Source organism: Brassica napus, chromosome C7 (assembly GCF_020379485.1).
Source record: "Brassica napus cultivar Da-Ae chromosome C7, Da-Ae, whole genome shotgun sequence".
Classification (NCBI taxonomy): Eukaryota; Viridiplantae; Streptophyta; class Magnoliopsida; order Brassicales; family Brassicaceae; genus Brassica; species Brassica napus.
The window spans coordinates 27,830,269-27,856,555 of NC_063450.1; the positions used below are offsets into that span (position 1 = coordinate 27,830,269).

Consider the following 26,287-nt stretch of genomic DNA (forward strand, 5'->3'; position numbering starts at 1 on the left):
CCGAATTGCACAAGCCCGTTGATGGAAAATCCTTCCCGGTAAACTATTTCCGTTAAATCATCTCAACTTAAATGGACCCTAGAAAATGTTTTATATTGGTATTTGATGTAACGACCAAGATGTATATCATTTAATATTTAGTCCAAAGTTTCTCTTTTATTTATAAAAGAAAAAAACATTAATGTGTATCATAAACATAGCTACTTGTGTTATGTTTACGAATTACCATGAAGTATACATTTACAGTTTGATATTCTGTATGTGTTATATCTAGAAGTCTAGAATCTATAAATACAGCCAACTTGTTTAACTATTTATATTTATATATATGTCCCCAATTGAAAACCGGGGAAGTGACTTTGAAAACCGGGGAAGTGACTTTAATCAAGTAGTTAAATGTCTACATTTGCATTCTTTCCTATTGGAGTTGACTCTATTAAATAATGTTTTTTTTTCCACGTTATAGAGTTCGTTACGAATTGGTCTTAATGTCTTATCGATCCAACCGATGAAAAAAAATAAAAATCAGCAACTAAAACTAATGGTGATATGTTATGTAACATGTCTATAGAAATTTGATCCAAATGTCCGAAATTAAGGTAAAATGTTACTTGTCTCGCTCTTGATCAGTAGCGGCCCTGGACAGAAGCAAAGGAAGCATCAGCTTCCGGCCGCTAATAACATATAGATAATCGTCAGCCAATTTGTAAATGTTCTAAGTAGCTCAGATGGTTAAACTAGCTAGTAAACTAAGCAAGTGTAGTGGGTTTGAATACCATTGGCAGCCTTTATTTTTGTTGAGCTTCCAGTCCATATTCTTTTGGGGTTTTTCAGGGCCAGACCTGCTCTTGATCACATGTCTCACATCGATACATCATATTATAGTCGATATACTAGCTGGAGATAAAGAACGATCTTATAGGTTACATCCATATAGGTTGGATAGCAGAACGATATCATGGATTGTTTATAAGTAAAATCATTATGCATATTGATCTTGTGGCGATTAATTGAGGATCTTAATTGACATTCGAAAGAAAAAGATTCATATACACGAACATAATGTTATTACAGTATACAGTTATTCAAGTTCCTTCGGGAACATCCGATTAAAAAAATATGCTATTTTAAATATTTGTTAATGCGAATGATCGATCATAAATAAAAGCTGATCTAGAAAACTAGGGTATTGGAGTCTATAAAAGTGAAGTACGTGGCCTTAGATATGGTCGGTGCAGAAAGTAAGAGTAATAACCATAGTGGAACACGTCATTCGCTAAAGCGACTCCAAAAGTAGAAATGCACTCTCGTGGCAATTCCACGTAAGCAAACCCTAGCTAGCAACTATGTACAGTATATGTGAGGATATTCTTGAACTTTTGTGTGTGCGCGCGCGCGCGAAGAATGGTGTATAAATATATTTTGCTTAATAGATTATACAGTACATATTAGACGTTGGACTTGCGAGACTTTTCTTTCAGACGAAAAGTTTGCCTGATCATCCCAACGTATAGGGTGGGTCGACCCTTGGTCAGAATTCATCGGAGCTTTAATTAACAACATAAATATAAAAGTGTCGAATAAGGGGGAAAGAAAATGACGAAAACGAATCTTATAACTATAAGAATAGTCAGTATATAAACTACATATATGTGGTCAGAATGTATAAAAGTTTAAAAGTACTATAAATTAAGTCGGAGTTATGAATTTTTATTTTTTATTTTAACATGGAAATTCTGAGTTTGTAAACGTAAGATCTTGGATCCAACCATTGATAATACATGTGCAAGATATAAATATCTTTTCGTAGAAAATTCGAATTTGGGATCAATGGTGGTTCTGCAGCTTCTCCTCTTTTCTTTATTTTTTGTTTTTGTATTTTTTTGCTAAAATTCTTTACATTTTTTGTTCATACCTCTTTCCGAAAGACTCTTTGATAATTAACATGAAAGCTACTTATTAATTACGCTAGGTCGTGGTCTTGATAGATTATAAATATTATATACGATATGTAATATGCATCTTGTTTTATAAATTATAATATATGTGAAAACGGCTTGCGTTTGGACTTAGAGCAGGATTAATATAAGAGCTAAGAGGAGTGTTTAGAGGTGGGTTCCACCACAGAAAGAGAAAAAAGTGTCGATGCTTGAGCTGTTTCGCGGGTTCCACTGATACGTGGTGGTCTGCGATTGGTTCGTTTTAAATTTTTTTTTTTTTAAATCAGGAAAAAACCAAAAAAAAAAAAAAAAAATTAAGAGGGTTAATGGTGCTCTTGAGTGCATGCAATTTGAATTAAATTTTGATTTCTGTGGTTGAAAATATGGAAGTCAACAAACAGAACCAAAGTTCTACCAAACACGCTGCAATGTATTATATTATAGTATATGAGACAGAATGATGAAAAGAAAAGAGTAACCACACCTAACCATGATCATCCCAAAACAAGTAAAAAAAAGTTAAAGCATTACGTTGTCAAAAGTGTATTGGTTCTTTTTTTTTGTTGAACTGTGTGTATATTGATGCTTTCTGATAAAATAAGTATATTTAGAAAATTCGTATCATCTATCTTGTAAGTTTGTGAAAGATCATTTTCATGTTTTTTTTATCAAAGGACTTTGACAAATCATAACTAGAATATCATTGACCAGTCTCGGCTTGAGTTTCGGTCCAAGTGGTTTACATGGTGGGTCATAACAGTTGATTGGTCCATCCCCTGGCATTAGTTAAAAGGTATTCTAAACTCGGGTCAGACAGTGTGATACGCTTTCGGACTAGTCCATTTTGTAGCACTAAGTGTGTTCCTCCCGGGGCCGACCGGATCAGCCGATAAGGTTTATCAAAAAAAAAAAAAAACTAGAATATCAGCGGGATGCTCTTGACGTATGTTCAACTAGGTAGACAATTATAGTTTGTTAAATGCTAATTTTTTACTATCTAACACTACTAAAAGCAAAATAAGAAGAGCATACAGGCTATCCACGTCGGATTTTTTATTTGGCCAATCAGGTTCTTTTTTTTTTACACGTCAGACTCGGGTTTGCCTTTTGCCCGAAGTCGAGTAAGAGATTTCGTGGGCTTCTGATTTCTCTTTGGGCTTTAAGTTTGATTCGGGCTTCTTTGTGTTTTTTGTGTATCGCGAGGAGAATCATTTAGGTGAGCCGACATCTAAACGAGAAGCTTCTCCTCACCATTACCGCTTCGTGTTCTTCGATCAAAAAGAGAACCGTAGATTCCATCGATTCAATCCTAAGCTATCAATAGTTCCGTTTCGATCAATCAATACCCCTTCATTATGATTTCTTTTCACCTCCCTCTTTTCCTCCTCTTATATAATTGATCTTCCTTCTCCGTAGAATGCAAAACCCTAGAAAAACTCAGATCTCAAGATATGGCGATGAAACGAAATGGAAAGTCTCCTGCGTCTTCCGAGTCTGACGAATCAGTGATGTTCTTCAGAGATGTCTCTCTCGGTCCCCATGAAACCCGGTTGCGATTCCGACTCATCCATTTCTGGGAGGCTCAGAACCCGGTGAAGAAGACCCTTATTGGTCTGGAAATGCTTCTCATCGACGAGCAGGTACGTCAATTCTATAAATAGTTCCTAGACCTTGAGATCGATGTGTGTTAGGGTGCATTAGTTATGTTTGATTAGTTAATTAAATTTTTAACAGTGATTTTGCCGGTTCTTTAAACTTGGAAGGTGAATCTAGGGTTAATTAGTTATGATAAAAAAACTTTAAAATTTGGTTTTGACGTTTTCCTGGTATTTTTTTTGTTTAAATCTTGAGGTTTGTTTCACGTTTTTAGTTTTGTTATTCTTTCCCGACTATATTAATTGTTACTGGACCGTGCGATCCGTGTCTGCGTTCATTAGTAATGTTAGAACGGAGTTAATTTAACTTTGAGCTATGCTTTCACGTTTCTTTAAACGTTAATAAGAATTTGTAGTTTGATTTTGTCATTTGTTTATATGGGTGTTTAGTTAGTTAATAAAAATTTTTAACAGTGATTTTGCCGGTTCTTTAAACTTGGAAGGTGAATCTAGGGTTAATTAGTTAGGATTAAAAAACTTTAAAATTTGGTTTTGGCGTTTTCCTGGTATTGTATTTGTTTAAATCTTGAGGTTTGTTTCACGTTTTTAGTTTTGTTATTCTTTCCCGACTATATTAATTGTTACTGGACCGTGCGATTCGTGTCTGCGTTCATTAGTAATGTTAGAATGAAGTTAATTTAACTTTGAGCTATGCTTTCACGTTTCTTTAAACGTTAATAAGAATTTGTAGTTTGATTTTGTCATTTGTTTATATGGTTGTTTAGTTAGTTATTAAGGTTTGGGATCGTATTTGTTTAAATCCGAGGTTTGATTCTGATTTTGTGTTTTTCTTATTATTTTTCCGACAATAGGGAACTGTCATTCAAGGATTCATCCCACCAGGTCGTATTAAGAAATACCTGCCTGAGATGAAGCGAGGTTCAGTTTACGAACTCATCAACTTCTACGGATCGAAGAACAAACCGATGTATCGGGTTGCTGATCATATCGCAACCGTGTCCTTCGCATGGAACTCTGAGTTGTCGGTTCTTCACGACATTCCAATCCCTTTTGATGAAGACCGTTTCAGGATGCATTCGTATGAGGATTTTGAGGCCAACTGTGATCTCAAAGGTGACCTCTACGGTAAGAATTCTAATTTTACTATATTTATATTTTGATGTTGTTTTGGCCTATCTTCCTGTTTGATAAAGAATTGTAGAATTTTGTTCAGTTATGTGATTAGTTCAAGTGTTTCTTTTTTTTTAAATGATTAGACATCTGAGTTATGTTCTTGATGATAAATGTTATAGATGTTCTTGGCCACATGAAGCTGGTTGATGGACAGGCTCTTACCGAGCGTCCCACCATTGATGAAGCGAAGCTCGCTACCACTCGGCACATTATGGTTCACGTGCAATCACATGAGTAAGTGTGTTCTTCTTTTTTTGATAAACCATATCTCTTTAGTTCATAAGGTTCTTAAGTCCCTAAGATATTATTTTCCAGAGGACCTGTTATGAAGCTTTACCTCTGGGACCAGGCAGCAACGGACTTCTGCAAGAAGTTTAAGTCCTATGAAAACACTCCCACAGTTCTTTTGGTCACAGCTGTTAACACTAAACGTCTCGGAGGTACTTATTTATCCCTTTGGTTTCGCGTTTGACTGATTAAACATTCTACAAACGTTTTGTTCTTTAAAATCGCCTTCTAACTTTTACACTCTTATCATCTTTAATCCTTCTTCCGTCATTTTACAGGTAACCTGGCACTGAGTTCTATGTCTCCCACACGGGTTTTCATGGACTATGATGTGCAACCAACAATTGATTACTTCGCGTGGTATGTAACACTGTCTATATAAGTTTATGTTGAGCACACATTTATTCAAATTGAAGTTATTGACTGAATTTATGATTTCTATTAATTGTTAGGCTCTCCTCGAACCCAGAGATTGCTAAGCAGGTTAGTGCAGAGGTGGTCACTAAGCGGGAGACGATGACCATATCTGACATCTTCTCCTACATGACTCTGGAATCTGCAAAGGTAAATACAAAGCTAAATGTTACATGCAATTTTTAAACGCTTCTATGTTTATATCAAATGCTTTTGAACTGTTGCAGGATGCCTTTTTTGAGTGCACTGCCACGATTGATGATGTGGTTCATGGATCTGCTTGGTACTATATTGCATGCACTGGGTGTCATAGTAAGGCTACCAAAGGCGCAAATTCATTGATTTGCACGAACCCAAGATGTGTGAAGGATACCACAGCTGGAGTTGCACAGTAAGTTCATTGGCATCGATAATCAATTACACTCTCTCTTATATAGTTTTTGGATTATTGACTTCTAAAACTTACATAACAGGTACCGTGCAAAGATTTCGGTCTATGACAGCAGTGAACAAGGTTTCTTTGTCCTGCTTGGTGATGCTGGTTTTCAGTTGACTGGGAGGCATGCATCTGAGTTGGTCAGCAGCTACTTTGAGGTATATATCTATCAGTTTATACTCTCAAATGATTGAAACTCACATTACTGTTTTTGAATGCAAGGCCAATAAAGACAAAGGTCCTGACCATGAAGTGCCTGTCCCGGAAGCTCTGATCAGCATAGTCGGACAGACCCATAAGTTCTGTGTAAAAGTTACAGACCACAACTTCTCTGGCAACACCCGAGCAATCACTGTGACCAAGATCCTCCCTCCGGAGACATCATCACCCACAAAAGGCTCCGTTGATAACGCTATTGCTGCAACATCCATGGAAGCAGTGCAGACTGGAAGTGAAGTGTGTGGGCCTTCAAAAAGCCGTGGAGATTCTGCAGATGAAGAGAGTAAGAGAACGTTTGACAGTGTTGATCCAGAGAAAGTCAAACGGGCAAGGTGTGAGAAATAATGATTCAGTTCGATAATTCTTAAGTCTTTGCATTGAACTTCAAGTACTATGTTGGTTTTTGCAAGTTTGCTTCAGTTTGGTACTATTTTGGTTTTTAACAACACTTTGCTTTGTTTCTTTTCATTTCAAACTTTGGATTTTAATCGATTAAACTATCCTTCCTATATAGTTTACTCAGATCAATTGTTTTCATGTTTAAATTCCTTTATATACACCAACTGATTTGGCCTCATCAATATCTTGCTAGACTTATTTATTTCCATAATCCATACACAATTTGAACTCCACGTAGCCATCACACACGCATATCACACAGCATGAAGATTTTAGAATATTTTACATTTATGAAATTTCTTAAAATCCCATATTCCTTATGATCCTATATTTATGTTAAAACCAAGCTAAATAGGAAAGTAATAAATTCTCCTTAAGAAAGTTTGCTTCGGACATTATAATCCCATATTACTTATGATCCTTAGGAAGGAAAAAAGACAGAAAATCAAACTCTCCCAATTATTCACTTGCGTTAGAAAGAAGGAGACTCGAGAAAGACAAAGACCTCATCTGTTTCTTCTACACTTCCAAGCAATATTCGTCTGGAACAAGTTGGTGGTGCGGATCTCTGTTTTACCGGTATGGATAGCCTCCCCAATAATCAGCCCATTGAAGTGTCAGGTAAATACCAAATCCCTGCATGATTCTCTTAAACAAAAGAAAATTAGAAGCATCCCGTAGCGTTTATAATTATTTTTTACCAATGAGTATGAATATCCAAACTATATTTAACCACAAGTTGGTTTGGATGGCAGTTCTACTCATTCGGCATAGAAAGTTGCAAAGCAACATTATAATTCAAATTTTTTATATAAGAACTATCCAGAACGTTTTATAAGACTAAATAAATAATACAATGTCATCCTTATAATTTTTTACGTTTTTTACTACGTTGGAATTATTCCTTATGAATAGAAGGGATGATTCTATAGTCAATGATATATAGTGGCTATGTAAATCACGTTTTGTAAAAAACCAGTATATTGTATGCTAAGTTGCTTCGTCTATACAGACAAGCTTTAATTATATATATACTTAAATATCACGAATGTTAATTTCAATTTTTCACGAAAATAGTATATATATTAGTTTCCCAGTCTTCACAGCGATATGTCTCGAGTTTTTTTTTTAGTTTGAGTTTTAAGGACTTGAAAGTTATATATATATATATATATATATATTTAACTTACATCAAAAGTAATATACAAATACTGTGTTTCAGTGCCGTGCGAAGGTTTTTGGAGGCCCGAGGCGAGTTAAATAAATTTTACATGATTTTTTTTTTTGAAAATATTTTTATTTAAATTCGAATTATATAAAGTTTTTTTTTTTGAAAAAACATATATATATATATATATAACACTAAAAAGTTTTGATATATTACCTTAACATTTTCTAAATTTTTATAAACTAAAAACCAAACTATAAATTTTTAGCGTTTTGGATTGAAATGTTGGTCGCTGTTAAAAATTTTAATATTAGCATTTAAATTAAATACAATAAACTATATATTCAAAATATTATAAATTTTTAATCAAATTCTATAAATATATAAAATAAATTTAACTCATAATATATACAAAGAAGACAAATATGGATCAAATATTTATAGTTAATTTGAAATAGAATCTTTATAGTTTTATATAAAATATTGTAAAATTGATCACAAATTAGTTATTTTAAACACAAGTCAAATTTAGAATCAAATAATAATAAAAATCTAACTAAAAAAATACATTAAATATCAAGTAATTTTTTTTTTTTGTAATTAGGGGCCCTAAATATTTTACAAAATTTGGGGGCCGTAGGCGAATGCCTTTTTAAATCCATGTGTGTAATAAATATAGTTAGAAATTCATGTACCTTATTACAATTTTTAAATCGAATGTTTTTTAGTGACATCTTCAATGCAACACATTCCCCAAAGAATCCACGAACTTCAAGAAGGGGTTTCAGTGCGTCCTATCATAGTATGTATAAGAAATGTTTGGGACATCAAAAAACACCAAATAGATAATACTCGAACTTCCATCGGCTTCCTGTGCTACGACCACCACGTAAGCCTTTTCTAAACTTCTATATATATATATATATATATATATGTTTTCCAATCCACCATATTTGATTTAAATAACTCACTGCTTACTTAATTGGATTGGCACACCAAAATTTGATCACACCCAGGGACAACTATTAGAAGGTCGGGTCACCGGAGACATTCAGCCAGATGATCCAAAAAACTTAACCGAAGGAGATACATATGAGTTCTCGAGATTTTCTGTCATACATAATTCCCGACAACGGAAACTCACCCAACTGCCTTACAATATTCAGATCAACCAAAAGACAATAGCATTGAATGTTACACTCGATTGTCCGATATTTCCAGTTCACAGTTTATCTCCTCAGAAATACAGAAATCTATTGCGGTTGGCCATTTTGCCCACACACTTACCAGGTAAATATGTCATCCCAGTATTAATTAAACAAATATGTATATTTATTCTAAAATAAATGTGCAGATGTCGTCGGACAGATAGTCATAATACAAAAAATAAAACCTCACCACCCGGAACTCAATATTGATGCCACGATTGGCCTACGGCTGAACAGGTTAGTTTAACACAATAGTTAACAACAGAATAATTATTATCTTCATACCACATCTCTATCTCAGGTCAACGATCGTCAAACTCATATTGTGCGACAAGCAAGCAGCAGATTTTAGCATCCTATAAAGTAAGAAAGATAGAAAATTTAAAGTTATGATCGTCACAAGCTTAATTCCTAAACTAATCCAAGGTAAATAATTCTATATAACACATCAAAAAATCATACATATATAATTTTTTTATTTAACAGCATAAGAATAATATCCAATATTTTGCAGGCAAACTTATACTCCGTTCAACACCAGCAACAATTTTCTACTTCAACAAATCAATTGATTACATAAAGCATTTCAAAAGGCGAATAAGGGATTACGCAAAAACATGCAGCACGGAGTGACCCTATTTCATGCATCATTCGGATTATTATTCTCTCTCTCACAAATTTGATACCTAGATTTATTTTCATATAAAATTGTTTTATGATTCCTTTCCTTTAAAACCCTACTTCTATATAATACTTAAAAAAGGCGATGTCTAGATGTGATTGAGCAAGAAGAAAGAATAATAGATGATGAAATTTCAAATAGATTTTAAAGACCTTTAATTTATGTAATATTACAAAACTCCAAATTCGTTTATTACAATAAAAATTTTACCAACATATATATTAAAATAATATTCTGAAACGATATTCAACTGTAAGTTTTCAACAATTACACGTTTAAAAAATATTATTAAGTATGCTTCGTTTTTTGAAAATTGGGTGTTTATATATTAAATAGGTTATTGGAATACTTTTTCTTTTGCTGAATTTATTCGAAATAAGACTCCGACCTTTTGAAATAAGAGAATTTATGTTATATACATAAATTCAGGACAAAACTCTAAAATTTATGTTAACGATTATCGAGGATCAGGTGCTAACAACCGTCACACTCCAAGATCATATTGCCCTGATTGCTAATTTATTATAATGTAGAGCACCTACAAAAATTGTACTAATAATCACTATTTTATATGCTATGTATCAAGATTTAACATGATGGAATCTTAATCTAAAAGGCTATGCGAAGATATCAAATATTATTTTAAGACTCCAACTTTATGAAACCCATGTCTAGAAAGGTCACTTTTTCGGGTTATGTAATTAAACGATTTCGCAATTAACTTTAGCTAACGTTATGTCATCCACTGAGCTACTGTTGTTTTAGTTTTATTTGGTGGAGATTGGAGTGGAGGACACAACAACCACCTCAACACTTATTGCGTCCATACAATCAACACCAAAATTTAATATGATATTTTGTTTCAACATTTTCACAAACAAATAACCCGGGCGTAGCCCGGGAACGGACCTAGTTTAGTTAATTTGTAGTTATAGTCGTCAGCTGTGAATTGTCTATTTATATTAAAAACAGCCTCACCCATTAAAGATTTGGCAGTGCCGATTGGCTCAATCTCTAAGAAGGTATCATTAAGAAAATGACTAGTTTTTGATTTGCAGGACGTAGTTTTATTAAATAGTTTATTAGATTTCTAGCTAGTTCTTAATTGTTCAAATGGTAACATTAATTATAAATATACCCTATCATTTTCATTTCAATTAAAATTATCATAGTTTTTTTTTTTGGTAAAAACAAAATTAAAATTATCGTAGTTGATCATTACAAAACTGATCTTTACGCGATAAACAATATCGTAGTGATATCCTTGATGATTTCTATATTAATAGTGTCCGCCATATAAATTAACTATTCGAAATCTTCTTCATTGGTAGTATTTTGATGGCAGGCACATGCAAACAATGCATGAAGAGTTGAAGACCGACCAATCCTATTATGAAAAAACCTCACGACAATACTTTAAAAAAAAAACAAAAAAAAAAAAAACCTCACGAGAAGGATGATTGGCTGGTGTGATGCCACGTGATCAAGATCACGGTGACAGAATTGACTGGGGCCCGTACTTTCCCTCCACATGAGGTCATCAACGAAGAAAGCCACCGATGATACCGACGTGTATGGTCAAGATCTACCTAAGGAAGATCCCGTGTTAGACGGGTCAGATTCTCTCAACGGCTATTGTGATACTTATTTCATGATCCGACGGTTGATATTGAAAAGGCGGTGACCGCCCCACAGTGTTTGCCGGGACTTGTGCTGTGTTGCGCAAGTGCATTGTAAACTTGAAGCTATAATATTAATCTACTACGACATTTTTAAGTCTCAAATAAATAAATACTTAACAAAAATTAAACTCCATAATAAAATTAGACTTTTATTTGGTTTGTTCGTTTATAAAAGGAAACAGCCGTCCCAGTGCTTATCAACATCTGTCCTCTTGAGGTTAGGGTTCTTTAGAGAGTAGTATATTTTATCAAACGATCCTTCGGATCTTGAATGGAAGTTTAAAAGTAAACACGTTTTGATTAGAATCTCTTCGTTTTCTCCTTTTTGTTATTATAAACATTGAAACTTTTATAAACTTACAGGGCTTTCGTTCGTATTATTTGGTAGATCATCGCCACTAAAGCATATACAGAATTATTTTTCTCTGCTTTCCCTTGTTTTTAAGTTCAAAATTTTCTTTAAACCTGCTTCTTTAACAAAAAAAAATATATACCACCTTTTCTTGAGATATCAAAGTAAAATTTTCATATTATATCGATGGAAACAATATCTTTGCAACGTTCCCCGGGCAAACAAGTTTCTGGTTCGAGACCATACAAGAACCCTAAAAGAAGGAGTTCTCGTGGTTCGCTTTCAAGATCTGGAGGAAGTTTGACTCTTCCGATCAACCCAACGTCTTCTTGGGGATCTTCTCCGGCGCATCTTCCACCGCCGCCTAGCTACTCCCAGCCTCCTCTTCTCCCTCTTCCACGCGTCAACAGCTCTACTTTCCCTCTGCAACGCGTCAACAGCTCTCGATCACGTGTGAACAACTCTAGTCTCCCTTACTCTCAAACAAGACCAACGTCTCAAACACAGCAGAAGAAAGCAGAGTGCGTTGAAACTGTACCGAGACTCACTCGAACCGGTTCGGTTCCGGTCCGGTCTAACCACAAGCGTGATTTCCCGGAAGGATTTGATGGTTATCCCGGTCCAGCGATCATGTTATTATCTCCTCCGCCGTGTAGTTTGCCCATGCCTAGGTTTTCTATGAAACCGAAGCTTAGTTGCAACGCAGAAGCTGCCGGCAAAACTGACGTAGCCACCAATAACATACGTCGTGTTTTACAGCTACGTTAAGGTCGATGATACTACAAATAAATTAAAGCCCATGGGCTTGCGTCTGTCTCGTTTTTAAAGTGATAGAACTCTCTCCTTTTTGTGCGATTTGCTAAGCCGTAAGTTTTTTTAAATAGGCTCTGTTGGCACAAAGTATAAGCCTTGTCGGAATATATTTTCTTCTATGTTTGTTTCCTTCTATAAGATTATTACCAATACTAAGACCTTGTTCTTTTACATGTTGCTGCAATTAGGGGTGCACATTTCAGTTTGGTCTGGATTCCTTTTGGTATATTTGGGTTTTAAAAACTTTAATTTAAGTCGAGCGATTTTATTTGTGTGTTTATTCGGTTTGATTTTGTTTGTGTTTCTTGAGTTCAATCGATTGGTTTTTAGTTATACTAGAGCCTTTCTTGGGCTACGCCCGGGTTGTTTTACAAATTTAATTTAAGGTTTTGGCACTTTTATTTGAATGTATATATAATGTTATCGATTATAGAAATAAAAATCCTCACAAAAATATAAAATATTTAAACTATTCATGTCAAACAAAATTAAGATACTTAGAATTCAAAATTTCTTACTATGATCTAGTTATTCTTTTATTTTTGATTTATGTTCTGTTAAATTGACAACTAATTTAAAATTTGGAATAATTGAGTTTTCATTTTTCTACTAATAATAAGTTTTTACTTATTCTAACAAAACTTATACTCTTTTGCATTGGTACTATGGTTTTCATTATATAATTCGAGTATCTATATCGATTCATTTTTATCTTCCCTTAGAAAGTGGTGGAATTAGGAACAATTGAAATCATAGTGATTGAAGATACAATTTTCATGAGAATGAGTCGTGAGAATCATGTCTTATTTTCTTTGCCATGCAAGAAAGAAATTTAGAACATAATATCCTAGATCATATTAATATTTTGCAACATCTATTTTGTATGTTCTTCTCCAATATCCATTTCACTGTTTTTTTATTGAAAGAATATAGTATCTGTAGAAAGAAAAATAATTAGTGATTTTAAAAACTCGACATTTTACTAACCTTGATTATTAATGTGTCGGGCAAAGAAAATTATTTGTTTAGGTTGTAGAAAAACAACAGCCATAAAAAGAAGAGTATGTAGTCATAGATCCTCCATTTTCACGTATTGTAGTAGAGACCTTGACAAATTAGTCTGCCAGATACACACTATAAGTACGAACTATATATTAATCGAAAGTAGCATCATCCTGAGGTTCTTCAACAACATACCACAATAGTTTCTACACTCGAGATTTATCCCACAATAGTTGCAAAGATTTTATTTTCTTTATACTTGTTAATCATCTATTTGAATGACATGTGTCATTTTAGTATCCTATAGTTTTTTAAATACTCATAACTAAGAAATTTTGCTCATTCTCTTTCTTAATTTCATTTCTTTTTCTTTTTCTTTAAATGCTTAAAATTCCTTCTAATACTATCATTGGAGGTGCTCTTAGCACCTTTTAGTTCCCGATCTGAATACTTCCAATGCCAAGAAAAGTTGTCATAAAAATCCTATTTTAGCACGTTTTCCAGTCCTAAGCAAGGTGGATTCATCACGTTCACACACATAAAAAATGCTTCCGAGATAATATCTTTAAAGGCAATTGGGATCAACTACTTGATTTGCAACTTTATGAGGAAATGCTAAGGTTTTGTCATCTCCATGATTCATACACATAACTCTAATCTATGTTATATGAACCCAATCTTGATATTAGAGAAAATGACATTATCAAAAACGTTAAAACAAAATAAATCACATAAAGATTAAACAATTACCAATCTGGTATTCAATAGTGATGCCAAAAATCTTTGCAAAAGGCCAATAAAAATGGATGTATCTATAAGAATCATCGTTAATAGGTTTGTGAGGGTTAAAGTATTACAATATTTGATAGAGTAACCATTTGTGGAGTTGCCTTTTCTACATGTACATGTGCAGTGGGTTTTTAGAGAATAAAGGGAACCAGAAAAGATCCTAAACTATTATTTGTATGGAACTCTTAACTGAAGCAAAATAATGACTTTCTGGCACTCCTTGCTCTTCTGATACCTTTCTTTAGTTCTTTCTTTACTCAGTTGGCATAGTGTCTGAACTTCCAGCAGAAGAAGACCACCTTTAAGTACATTTACCCATACAAAGTGATATCAATATTGCATAAAATTAATAAATTTTACATTGAAAAACAAAAACAACATGTAGGGTCCGAATGGCAACATGCGGGACAACTGCGGAATAACTACGATGCGGTTTATATAATAACGAAAATATATGTAGTGCGGGTGCAGTACGGGTACAAACATTCAAAGCCGTAATTTAAAACATATTTTTTTTAAAAAAACGTCATCTATCAAAAAACGGAAAAAGTATAAATATATGATATTCTTTGATTATTTAGTCGTAACTTTTTTACAAAATACTTTTCCGTTTAAACTTTGTAAAAAATTTATGACTAAATAATCAAAGAATATCATATAGCAAAACAAAGACCATGCCGAAGACTTACTATAATCCACGCGGTACACGTTAAATCGCTCTTGCGCATTTCGGATTTCCACTACAAGAAAACACACGCTTAACGACGAAATTTAATGAGGAAAAACAATCCTCGTAAATTTATGTCGAGTTTACGAGGAATTTACGTAAAAAACTAAAGTCATCGATATCGTTATTTCCTCGTAACGTAACGACAAAAGTGTTTCGTCGTAAAGTGGATGTAATTTTACGAGTATTTTACGAGGAAAAACTATTTCCTCGTAAATACGACGTAAACTTTGCGTGGTATTTACGAGGAAATAGTTTACGTGTATTTAGCGAGGAAATTTTTGAATCAACCAACTTTATAGGTGTTACACGTTTTTTTTGCCCACCTAATTAATTTTCGTCGTAAATTCATAGGAAAATTACAACTACCAGATTCAAATTTTCCTATAAATATGGATGTTTGAACATCATTTTAAACACACCAACAACAAAAAACGTGAAAGAAAAAAAATGGCTGGCTCCGGGACTATTTACGAGTTGCGGAAGTGGATGTATATGCATAGAGATGCTAACGGGAGAGTGACGAAAGAATACCTTGCGGGTCTGGAGACATTTATGCATCAAGCAGATTCAACACCGCTCGCCCAAGAAAGTGGTAACATGTTATGTCCTTGTCGGAAATGCAACAATTCGAAACTGGCAAACCGTGAAAATGTTTGGAAGCATTTAATAAATAGAGGTTTCACGCCAAATTACTATATCTGGTTTCAACATGGAGAAGGTTTTAATTATGTTCAGAACGAAGCTAGTAGTAGTAATAGCAATTTTCAGGAAAAAGAACCGGTTGATCATCATTTGCATAATGAACATAGTTACCATCAGGAGGAGATGGTAGATTATGATATGGTTCATGATATGGTAGTTGATGCATTCGTAGCTCATGATGAAGATGAAGAACCTAATATAGATGCAAAAAAGTTTTACAAAATGTTAAAACGCGGTGAATCAACCACTTTACAGTGGTTGTAGAGAAGGTCTCTCTAAATTGTCGTTAGCTGCTAGAATGATGAATATTAAAACTGATCACAATCTACCTGAAAGTTGCATGAACGAATGGGTGGACTTGTTTAAAGAGTATTTGCCGGAAGACAATGTGTCTGCTGATTCTTATTATGAGATTCAGAAACTGGTTTATAGTCTTGGGTTGCCTTCGGAGATGATAGATGTTTGCATCGACAACTGCATGATCTATTGGGGAGATGATGAGAAGCTAGAAGAATGTCGATTCTGCAAGAAGCCACGATTCAAGCCGCAAGGACGGGGACGTAATAGGGTACCGTACCAAAGGATGTGGTACCTACCAATTACAGACAGATTGAAAAGATTGTATCAATCAGAGCAGACTGCTGGAAAGATGAGATGGCATGCCGAGCATACTCAGACGGATGGTGAGATGACTCATCCATCAGATGCAAGAGCCTGGAAACATTTCAACAAAGTACATCCAGATTTCGCTAGCAATATCCGGAATGTGTATCTCGGATTATGCACAGATGGATTTAGTCCGTTCGGAATGTCAGGGAGACAATATTCATTGTGGCCAGTCTTTCTTACTCCATACAACTTGCCACCGGAGATGTGCATGCAACGGGAGTTACTATTCTTGGCCATATTAATACCTGGTCCGAACCATCCAAAAAGGTCCCTGGATGTTTTCCTACAACCACTGATAAAAGAGTTGAAGGATTTGTGCTCAACAGGGGTGAGGACGTATGACTGTTCAACGAAGACGAATTTTACGATGCGAGCGATGCTTTTGTGGACCATAAGTGATTTTCCTGCCTATGGGATGTTGTCTGGATGGACTACACATGGGAGATTAGCTTGTCCATATTGTAATGGAACGACATATGCGTTTCAACTGAAGAATGGTAGGAAGACAAGTTGGTTTGATTGTCACCGTCGATTTCTTCCCATTTGCCATCCTTACCGAAGAAACAAGAATTTGTTTAGGCACAAAAGGGTTGTGAGAGACACTCCTCCTCCATATCTAACTGGAAAACAAATTGAAGCGCAAATCGACTACTACGGAGCTAACGAAACAGATCTTTGGGGTGGTAATTGGCATGTCCCTCGTAATATGCCAGATTCTTACGGTGTTCATCACAACTGGCACAAGAAGAGTATATTTTGGGAGTTGCCATATTGGAATGATCTTCTTCTGCGCCACAACCTCGATGTGATGCATATAGAGAAGAATTTCTTTGAGAACATCATGAATACAATATTGAATGTCCCAGGGAAGACAAAAGACAACATAAAATCAAGTTTGGACTTGCCAGATATTTGCTCAAGAAGCGAGTTACATATTAAAAGCAATGGACAAGTTCCCGTTCCGATATTCAGATTATCTTCAGAAAAAAGTCGGTGTTGTTCAACTGGGTGGCATCAGAAGTGAAGTTCCCCGATGGGTATGTTTCGAATCTCTCTAGATGTGTTGAAAAGGGTCAAAAGTTCTCCGGGATGAAGAGTCATGATTGTCATGTATTTATGCAACGACTACTGCCCTTTGCATTTGCGGAGCTACTTCCAACAAACGTACATGAAGCACTTGCAGGTACGTAGTGTATTATATCACAATAATTTACAAAATAATATATGACTAACATTATGTTTTTTTTTTTTTTGAATATAAAAGGCATTGGAGCATTTTTCAGGGATCTGAGCACACGCACTCTTAAAGAAGAAGTTGTGGAACAGCTTCAGGAGAACATTCCCATCTTATTGTGCAACTTGGAGAAGATATTTCCTCCCGGATTTTTTGACGTCATGGAGCATCTAGCTGTCCACCTCCCATATGAGGCATTGCTTCGTGAACCTGTACATTACGGATGGATGTATCAGTATGAGCGAGCCATGAAATATTTGAAGGGAAAAGCAAAGAACCTCGCCAAAGTTGAAGGTTCTATAATTGCTGGAAGTTTGACAGTAGAAGTTTCTCACTTCACATCGTACTACTTTGCGTCAAAAGTACGTACCCGGAGAAGAGCTCCAAGAAGATATGATGATGGTGGTGTTGCGCCAACATATTCTAGGGATTTAAAAATAACACTCGTTAATTCCACGTAAGCACAAATCGTCGTAAAGTCCTCGTATGGTGAAATCGTCGTAAATACCACGTAGGATGAAATCGTCGTAAATACCACGTATGATGAAATCGTCGTAAAAACCACGTAGGATGAAATCGTCGTAAAAACCATGTAAGACAACGAGGAAATAACGACGAAACCTAAAAATAAAGATGGGGTTTGGAATATATGAGGTAGAAAATAAGGAATATGGGGTTTGGGGTTTCGGGTTTGGGGTTTTGGGTTTGGGGTTTCGGGTTTGGGGGTTAGGGTTTGGGGTTTCGGGTTTTGGATTTCGGGTTTCGGGTTTCGGGTTTCGGGTTCTAGGGATATATGAAGTAGAAAATTAAAGATGGGGGTTTGGAATATATGAAGTAGAGAATTAAAGATGGGGGTTTGGGTTTCGGGTTTCGGGTTTCGGGTTTGGGGTTTCGGGTTTGGGGTTTCGGGTTTCGGGATTGGGGTTTCGGGTTTTGGGTTTCGGGGTTGGGGTTTCGGGTTTCGGGTTTCGGATTCTAGGGATTTAAACATAACACTCGTTAATTCCACGTAAGCACAAATCGTCGTAAATTCCTCGTAGGGTGAAATCGTCGTAAATACCACGTAGGATGAAATCGTCATAAATACCACGTAAAAGGATTTAAACAAAACACTCGTTAATTCCACGTAAGCAGAAATCGTCGTAAAGACCACGTAAAAGGATTTAAACATAAAACCTGTTAATTCCACGTAAGTACAAATCGTCGTAAATATCTCGTAGTGTAAAAACTATAAAAAAAAAGAAAAGGAGAGAAATACCAGATTAACAAGTGGCAAGACTTCCAGCAATTATAATACGTAAGTCTCGCCCACATGAATTCTAATATCTTCTTCTTTTCCTATTTTTTTCAAATATTTATAATTTGAATAGGATTTTGCTGAGGAATGTGATTTGAGATAAGGTGTGATTTGGGAGTTTGTGTGTGGTTTGAGAATGAGAGTTGTGGGTATATTTATAGGAAAGCAAGCCTCGTTAATTCCTCGTAAGCTAAATCGTCGTTAATACCTCGTATAAAAAAATACGGGCATTTGTGATTCCTCGCAATTTCCTCGTAAAAAAAACACGGGTCTTTGTAACTGCTCGCTATTTTGTCGTAAACTTACGAGGAATTTGCGACGATATGTAATCTTATATATACACTCGAGCGCTCACTCTTTCTTTCCTCTCTACTTCCTCTCTACTTCCTCTCCATTTCGTAGCAATGGTAAGCCTCTCTGATTCCTCTCTAATTTGGTTAGTTTAGGATAGATTAGGTGGTTAGTATAGGGAATTTAGATAGGTTTGCGGATTTTATGTTATTTAGTGTTGATTAGGTGGATAATGTTGGGAAATATATTGTTGATGTTAATTTTAAAAATTTCATTTTTTTTCCAGGTTCGAAAAGGAAGACTTACTGCCCATTACAGAGAGATCTTCGGTGAGCCGGGTTGTCGTTTAGACCCGGCCTCTTCTTCCGCTCCCGGTTCTTCGGGTCAGGAGACTGTCCCCGAGACTCAGTACACTCAGAGAGTCTCTGGGTCTACTTCTTCTAGTGCACCATCGGCTCCTCATATGCCTCCTCCGATGCCTCCTCCTGTGCCTCCTCCGATGGTCGCCGATATTCATCCTGATTTGATGGTGCCTCCGAGTGCTCCTTACTCGCAGTACACTGTAGAGGACATTCTCAGTCTGCCAGGCAGAGAAGGTTTACCAGTCATCGACCCAGACCGACCGGACGAAACTTTGTGGTATGTTGCATTAATTTTTTTTTAATTCGTTTAAATTTCTTTTATAACATTAAAAAATAATTTATATTTTAAATTTGTATTTTCCAGGTGGGGGGTTAACGGATGTCTTGCATCGGACGTAACCGACACGATCAAGGGTTACTTCTCCATGCCACATCCAAACTGGAGTAAGACGCCTCACTACGTCAGAAAGACGTGGTTCAAAATTTACGCTGTAAGTTTCTATTAATTAATTATATATACTTTAATTTTTTCATGATTTATATATATACTTTCTAAAAAACTACTCCCTCTGTTCCTTAATATTACATATTTTAGGAAAAAAATTTGTTTTAAAAAGATCTATTTTTTACATTTTCAAGACATGTTTTATTAATTAATTGCAAATTTCAAAAAACTTAATTGCACTTACTGAATTGTTATTGGCTTAAAATTATGAAACAAAGATAAACAAAAAAAAATATGCAAATTTAATATGTTTTATTAAAATGTGTGAAAAATCTAGAATATGTAACATTAAAAAACAGAGGGAGTAATTGTTAATTTATTTTTTCCAACAGCAAAAATATAATTGGGCCTTGGGGATCACTGAAAGGGTGAGGAAGAAGTTTAACGCGAAGGCGAAAGCTCGCTTGTTGGACACGGTCTCCAACTGGAAGGGTGACTGGATCGTGAAGGGGTATGAGCGTGGCAAACCCGCTGAGCTCACCACGGATGTGTGGGATGGCCTCATCCGTTATTGGCGCCTTCCTGATTCCATTAGAATCGCTCAGGCTTGCTCTAACTCTCGTAACACGGTCGATGAGCACGGAAACGGGCCGATGCTTCACACTACTGGCCAAAAACCCCACGCCGGTGTCCGTTTGGAAATGGTAATTAAATATTTTATTAAATATTTTTTTTAATATATATATTAATTTATTCTAACTTTCTTAAATATTTTTTAGGCCAAAGAGACGGGACATCTCCCGTCTCTTATGGAACTTTACGAGAGGACCCACAAGAATAAGGCGGGCGTATTTGTAGATGGCAAGTCCGAGCAAATCTACAACGACGTAGTTGCTCGGGTTGAAGACCGCCAGACTCAGCTGACCTAGCAGTCTACCGACGGATTACCCGTCACCTTATCCACACTTGAAGTGGATAAGATTTACGAGGAGGTAAATTTTCAAAAAAATTAATTTTTTATTATTCATTTAATTTAACTTTAAATTTTTACTTACAATATTTATTTTTTGTTTTTAAGGTTGTCCCTAAAAAAAAGGGACGGACGTTGGGTATTGGTTCCGTCAACGATGTTCCGAGAGCGACATCGTCTTATGGTCAGCGACGGGATGATGAAGTCACTGAGCTGCGTAGAGAGTCCGCTCAGCTGCGTAACGAGTTGACCGCGACAAAATCTCGTATGGGTGGAGTCGAGGGCTTCTTGGACGTTATTGCGGCCACAAATCCGGAATGGGAGTCCATGTTGAGGAACATGCGACAACAACATCCCATTCAAGGCGAGTCATCCGACGTACATAACGAGTCGGATGTTACGAGGAGGAGTGATGAATTCTACCGGGCGATGAACGACCCTTAGTTTTTTTTTCGGTTGTTGTATTATATAAATTCAAAACTTATTTATATATAAAATATTTTCATATTGATTTATTTTTATTTTAAATTTTAATTTATTATTAAATTAAATAATTTTAATTATTTTTTAATTATATTTTTAAATTCTGTAAAATAATAAAAACGAAGTAAATTCGTAGCTAATGTACGACCTCTTTACGTGGAAACCTTACGAGGAAATGACGAGAAATACTAAACGAGTATTTTACGAGGAACCATTTACGAGGAAATAACGAGGAAAGATTTACGAGTATTTTACGAGGAATACCTTTTGTGGTTGTTACGTGTATTTTGCGAGGAAACTTTTTCAAGGTATTTACGTGTAGATTACGAAGAACTCGTTTCGAGGTATTTACGAGGAAATATAGCGACGTCCTTACGTGGAATATTGACTTGGTCTTTACGACGAATAGCTCTACTTCGTCTTTACGACGAAATATATTCCTCGCTAAGTTACGACGAATTAGCGAGGAAATATGTGTTACGACAGACGAGTAACGAGCAAACGCGCTTCCTCGCTAACTCGTCGTAAAGCCTCTTTTACGACGAAGTAACGAGGAAAACCGTCCTCGTTAAGATTATGTTTTCTTGTAGTGTTCGGGTAACACAGCTTTGTAGGATAAGTCGCATACCGGAGAAGAACCGATATGGTTTATACCAAACAATTGGGTTTGTATGCATTGTGCACCGACCTTAGGATATCCCTTGAAGACTTAAAGAGGCAAAGCCTTCATATTTTAGGTTTTACAACTACCTGAGAGACAAACATACACCAACGATGGTTAGCATTGAGGATATGCAATTATAGAAAATGGGTCAATGCATAGTTAAAGCAGAGTATTATTCTGATATATGTGGTGTTGATTATCAAGGAATCATAAAATTTTCAAATAGATTGAGAAGGCTATATTCATGAATGATTATCAAGAAAACATATGTCAAACACTTTAGACGTTAGGATCCAAGGACTTGCTATTAGCTTGTCATATTTTCCGGAAAGGGACCTTGTGTATCTATGCTTTCTTTGGAGACTATTTACCTGTCTGCCTATATGCCAAGCAAGTGGCATTAATGCGCTGAAAATTTAGGGGATCCACTGCCTCACGATAAACCTACAAAATTTGGTATAATAACTTTAGAAATAAGAATCACAACAGTAACTGATTATTTGTAAAGTAAGACTTACTCCAGATAAGTGTTGATCATGTCTTTCATATATCACCCACCTCACCATTTGATACTTCCTCATTTAGCACAGCATCAAACACAGGTTCATGCTTTTCAACATAGGCTAGTCAACTCAACCTTCGATAAATTTAGTTATAGATCAGTCTTAGTTTTTTGCTACAGAGATGTCTCAGACAATTGAGGATGCACAAACCCAAAACATGAGAGACTGAGCTTAAGTTTGGTTTCATGAACTGTTAAGCAATTGGAATTTGTGTCAACAACGTCTTCCTCGTTTTTTGCTGAGTACTTTTTTAAAAGTTACTTAGGCATCTGTTCTGAAAAAACCAGGGAGCATCATGTTGAAGAAGCGATTAGTACTCAGTACTCACAATGCAAAAAGACATGTAAATTTCTCAGTTCAAAGTTTAAAACCAAGTGATGCCTGATAGAGAGAGAGAAGTGAATGAAGAAAACGTACAACAACTTTGATCTTTGCGACATCATTCATCCTTTCATTCTCAGCCGCCAGGTTTTCAGTCATGGTAACATTGTAGGAATACGGATCAAGCACAAATCTTAGCTAAGTCTAATCACGATGACAGAATAAGGAATCGAAAGTTGAAAAAAAAAAAACTCAACTCTTTGTTTGATTCCTTCAAGACCCAAATCTTCATAGCTTAAGAGAGACACTGATTTTACTTTGGCGGAGATCGGTTTCAGCTGTAGTCAATAGAATACTTGGAAAACGCTGAAAGTGGTTGGTCCGATCGTTAAGAGGTTGAAGACGGCGACGAAGACGAAAATTTAAGAGATCAGAAGTAGTAATTATGGCATAATTAAAACAGGGAAGCTTAAGAGATACGAATGGGAGGCGAAGAGATGAAGCTCTGAAAAGTGGAGGCGAAGAGATTGAGTTTTGGAATAGAAGATAACATGAAATTTGGCCAAATAATTCACTTCACGGATAAAAAAAAACAGTCCAACACTACCCAAATCCGGTCCAACACTACCCAAATCCGGTGTGATGTGGCAAAAACCAAATTTCTCATTGGCTGATTTTTTATGCTGACGTGGATAGGTTCAATGGAGCTTATATCACCCTTTTATTACTTGTTTGATACTTATATTCTAGTTCTGTTACGAAATATAATTAATAAAAAATAAAACAAATCATTTGACACTAAATTTTTATTTTTCATATTTAAATGTAAACCCAACATCACAACAAAAATGTATATAAAAAATGTAATCCAATAATTTATAATATTATTTTTGAATCTAATATAAATATCATATGTTATTTTTTCGGTTTCAATGATAGTGTACAAGATTCATATTCTTTTATTTTATAGTTAGTTGTGTTTTTTTTATTTATATAGAAGTAAAATATATAAAATTATGCTTAATGTTTAGGTTAAATAATAAAATATCTTAAATCTTAAAATTAGTGATATCTTTAGTTAATCTAATTAAATAAATAGTTCAGTTTTTTGTTCGGTTTATTTAAAACCAAACAACACCAAAGTATTTAGGTTGATTAAACTTTTAAACGAATGGTTGAAACATATACTTTGGTTTGGATTTGGTTTTTCTCCCACTCCTCGCTGCAACTTGCCACTACAGCCTTCAATAGATTGCAATTCACAAGGCTGTTTGTTTTATTATAGCACGGTGTAAGATTAATTATATGATTAAAAATTTATCGGTTAGAATATAAATTTGGTATATAGTCAGATCAACGGTTAATCACAAAATATGCTATAGATGAACAAACAACCTGGTTAATCACAAAATATGCTATAGATAAACCAAAATCGCTTCATTAACATGCAAGAAAGTAGTCTAATAATAAAAGAACATATTAGATGAATTGATGTTGAACAGAAACGATCAGAGATCACACTTCGTGAGGAAGAAGGAGATGAACTCAAGATATGAAAATGAATATTATTTCGGTTAAAGAGTAAAATTGCTGTACAATCACTATATAAAGACTAATAATCTAGCCGGTACAAACCACCGGTTATCACTAAACCAACAACTAATGTGTAAACCACACTCTCATTTCTAATAAAAAAAGTTTCAGATGACATAAATTAAGTCGGTTTTGATTATGACATCGACTATTGATTTCGTAACATTAGTGTGAGAATCAATACATAATGTCGTAATGATGACAAAACATTTTCGTAACATAAATATAAGAAACAAAACTGGTTATTCTCCGTAAATCGAATCTCATACTAGACAATGTAATAATCTCAGCCTTCAGTGAATCTATGTCCACAATTGGGGCAAGTATAATATGTTGTTTGTCCTTCGTCTGCTGATCTTGTCTGCAATATAAGAAACCTCGAGATGAATACATTCTCTGACACTAAGAACTTGAAAAGCATGGACTTACCTGTCTGGTTGTGTATACAAGCTCAGGGTGCTGGCATTTCTCGCACGCCTTTTTGATCTGCATAACGAATACATGAAAATTAAAAGTCAGAGACTGACAAAAAAAAAAAACGTACGGTGATTGTGTGTTTTGTCATATAATAAAACCTTTGGTAGCTCAGTGTCTTCCTGCGTTTTTTCACCAAACAGAGAGATTCCTAGTTCTCTCCTGATATCCTACAAAACGCCAAAGATCATGATGAGAATGAAAATCCTGCTGAAAAATAGTAACACCTCTCATTCTTATTACTTTTTCATATTGAAAAAAAATGAAAAATGAAAAGGTTTGCTGGAACTGGATTGGAACGCCAAGTGGCTTTAGATTCGGGGGTTCCCACTATAGGGTTTAAACAACTCATGATGCATCGTTCTTACAAGAATAACAATAGAGTAGCGTTTCTTTTCAGGTTTGAAATTAATTATATAGACAAGACGGGGATGTATGTGTTCACTGTCTAGTAAGTCAAGCTTAATATCTTTACTACTCCGTGGAACAAAAACCAATTTCGATGGATTTACAACACACATAAGAATACAAGCATGACGCAGCAAAACTGGCCAGACAAGAATCCACATTGCTGAATAAAGGAAAGAAGCATACCTCATCAGAAACAGTGTAAGCTATCTGCTTGTCAACGATTTCTGAAAACAATAACGTTAAAGCCCAATAAAATTAACCAAAACCCAAGAAGCTAATTAATTAAAACTAAAAGAAAAAAAAGATCACAATAAGATTAACCAAAACCAAGAAATTAATTAATTAGAACACCAAAAACGATTTTTTTGTATACCTTTTGCGTTTCGCGTAGTTTTGCATAGCGGACATTCAGCATACTTGCTCGACTTCAAGATTAGCATCGTTCCACACAAATTACAGAACAAGAACCCGCTTTCCCGAGACTTCTCCATTACAAAAGAACCTTTCACGGATAAAAAACACACACAAATATGTTTAGCGTTTGTACTTACACATAAAAAAAAAACACAAATAACTCATCTCTATAAATATGTTTCAATTTGCTTACAGAAACCAAAGTTAAAGGGCACAGCGGACTCTACAGGAGAACGATGATGAAACTATTCTAATCACGAACCAGAGACTAACCATAATGTACTTTGTAAGAAACTAGGACATGTAACGAAACCTTACTGAAACACCAATTTTATGAGCAGAGAGATGAAGGAGGTTAGCGTTTCGAACGGTGTTGAGCGAGAGATGTGCTCACGGTTCTCGGCGGCGGCGAGGCGGATATAAAAGAAGTCGCTTTTTTTACGAAGAAATTGAAACAAAAGGTAGTAGAAGTATAAAATGGGC

At 35.2% G+C, this 26,287-nt stretch overlaps 3 protein-coding genes across 5 annotated transcripts; 2 read left to right on the plus strand and 1 right to left on the minus strand.

Annotated features, from left to right (window-relative positions):
• The first annotated feature begins 2,941 nt into the window (after positions 1-2,941).
• On the plus strand, positions 2,942-6,663 carry LOC111214474. The gene is made up of 9 exons (XM_048763833.1): positions 2,942-3,580; positions 4,408-4,681; positions 4,849-4,963; positions 5,045-5,169; positions 5,296-5,377; positions 5,470-5,581; positions 5,659-5,822; positions 5,905-6,025; positions 6,090-6,663. The coding sequence occupies exons 1-9, from the start codon at positions 3,392-3,394 to the stop codon at positions 6,429-6,431; spliced, it is 1,524 nt and encodes a 507-aa protein (XP_048619790.1). The 5' UTR covers positions 2,942-3,391; the 3' UTR covers positions 6,432-6,663.
• A 4,663-nt stretch (positions 6,664-11,326) lies between these two features.
• LOC106408974 lies at positions 11,327-12,561 on the plus strand. Its single transcript, XM_013849667.3, has one exon. It carries the CDS (start codon positions 11,764-11,766, stop codon positions 12,343-12,345), a length of 582 nt encoding a protein of 193 aa, XP_013705121.1. The 5' UTR covers positions 11,327-11,763; the 3' UTR covers positions 12,346-12,561.
• Positions 12,562-24,617: 12,056 nt separating this feature from the next.
• LOC106409267 (DNA-directed RNA polymerase I subunit RPA12-like) lies at positions 24,618-26,256 on the minus strand. 3 transcript variants are annotated; one of them, XM_013849922.3, is made up of 6 exons: positions 26,123-26,256; positions 25,764-25,892; positions 25,574-25,614; positions 25,081-25,149; positions 24,935-24,991; positions 24,618-24,866 (listed from the first exon to the last, which is right to left on the minus strand). In XM_013849922.3, the coding sequence occupies exons 2-6, from the start codon at positions 25,879-25,881 to the stop codon at positions 24,792-24,794; spliced, it is 360 nt and encodes a 119-aa protein (XP_013705376.1). In that variant the 5' UTR covers positions 25,882-25,892; positions 26,123-26,256; the 3' UTR covers positions 24,618-24,791. The 3 variants fall into 3 exon arrangements, with proteins under 3 accessions (XP_013705376.1, XP_013705377.1, XP_013705378.1); XM_013849923.3 differs by having other exon boundaries at positions 26,118-26,253; XM_013849924.3 differs by having other exon boundaries at positions 26,078-26,214.
• Positions 26,257-26,287: the final 31 nt, after the last annotated feature.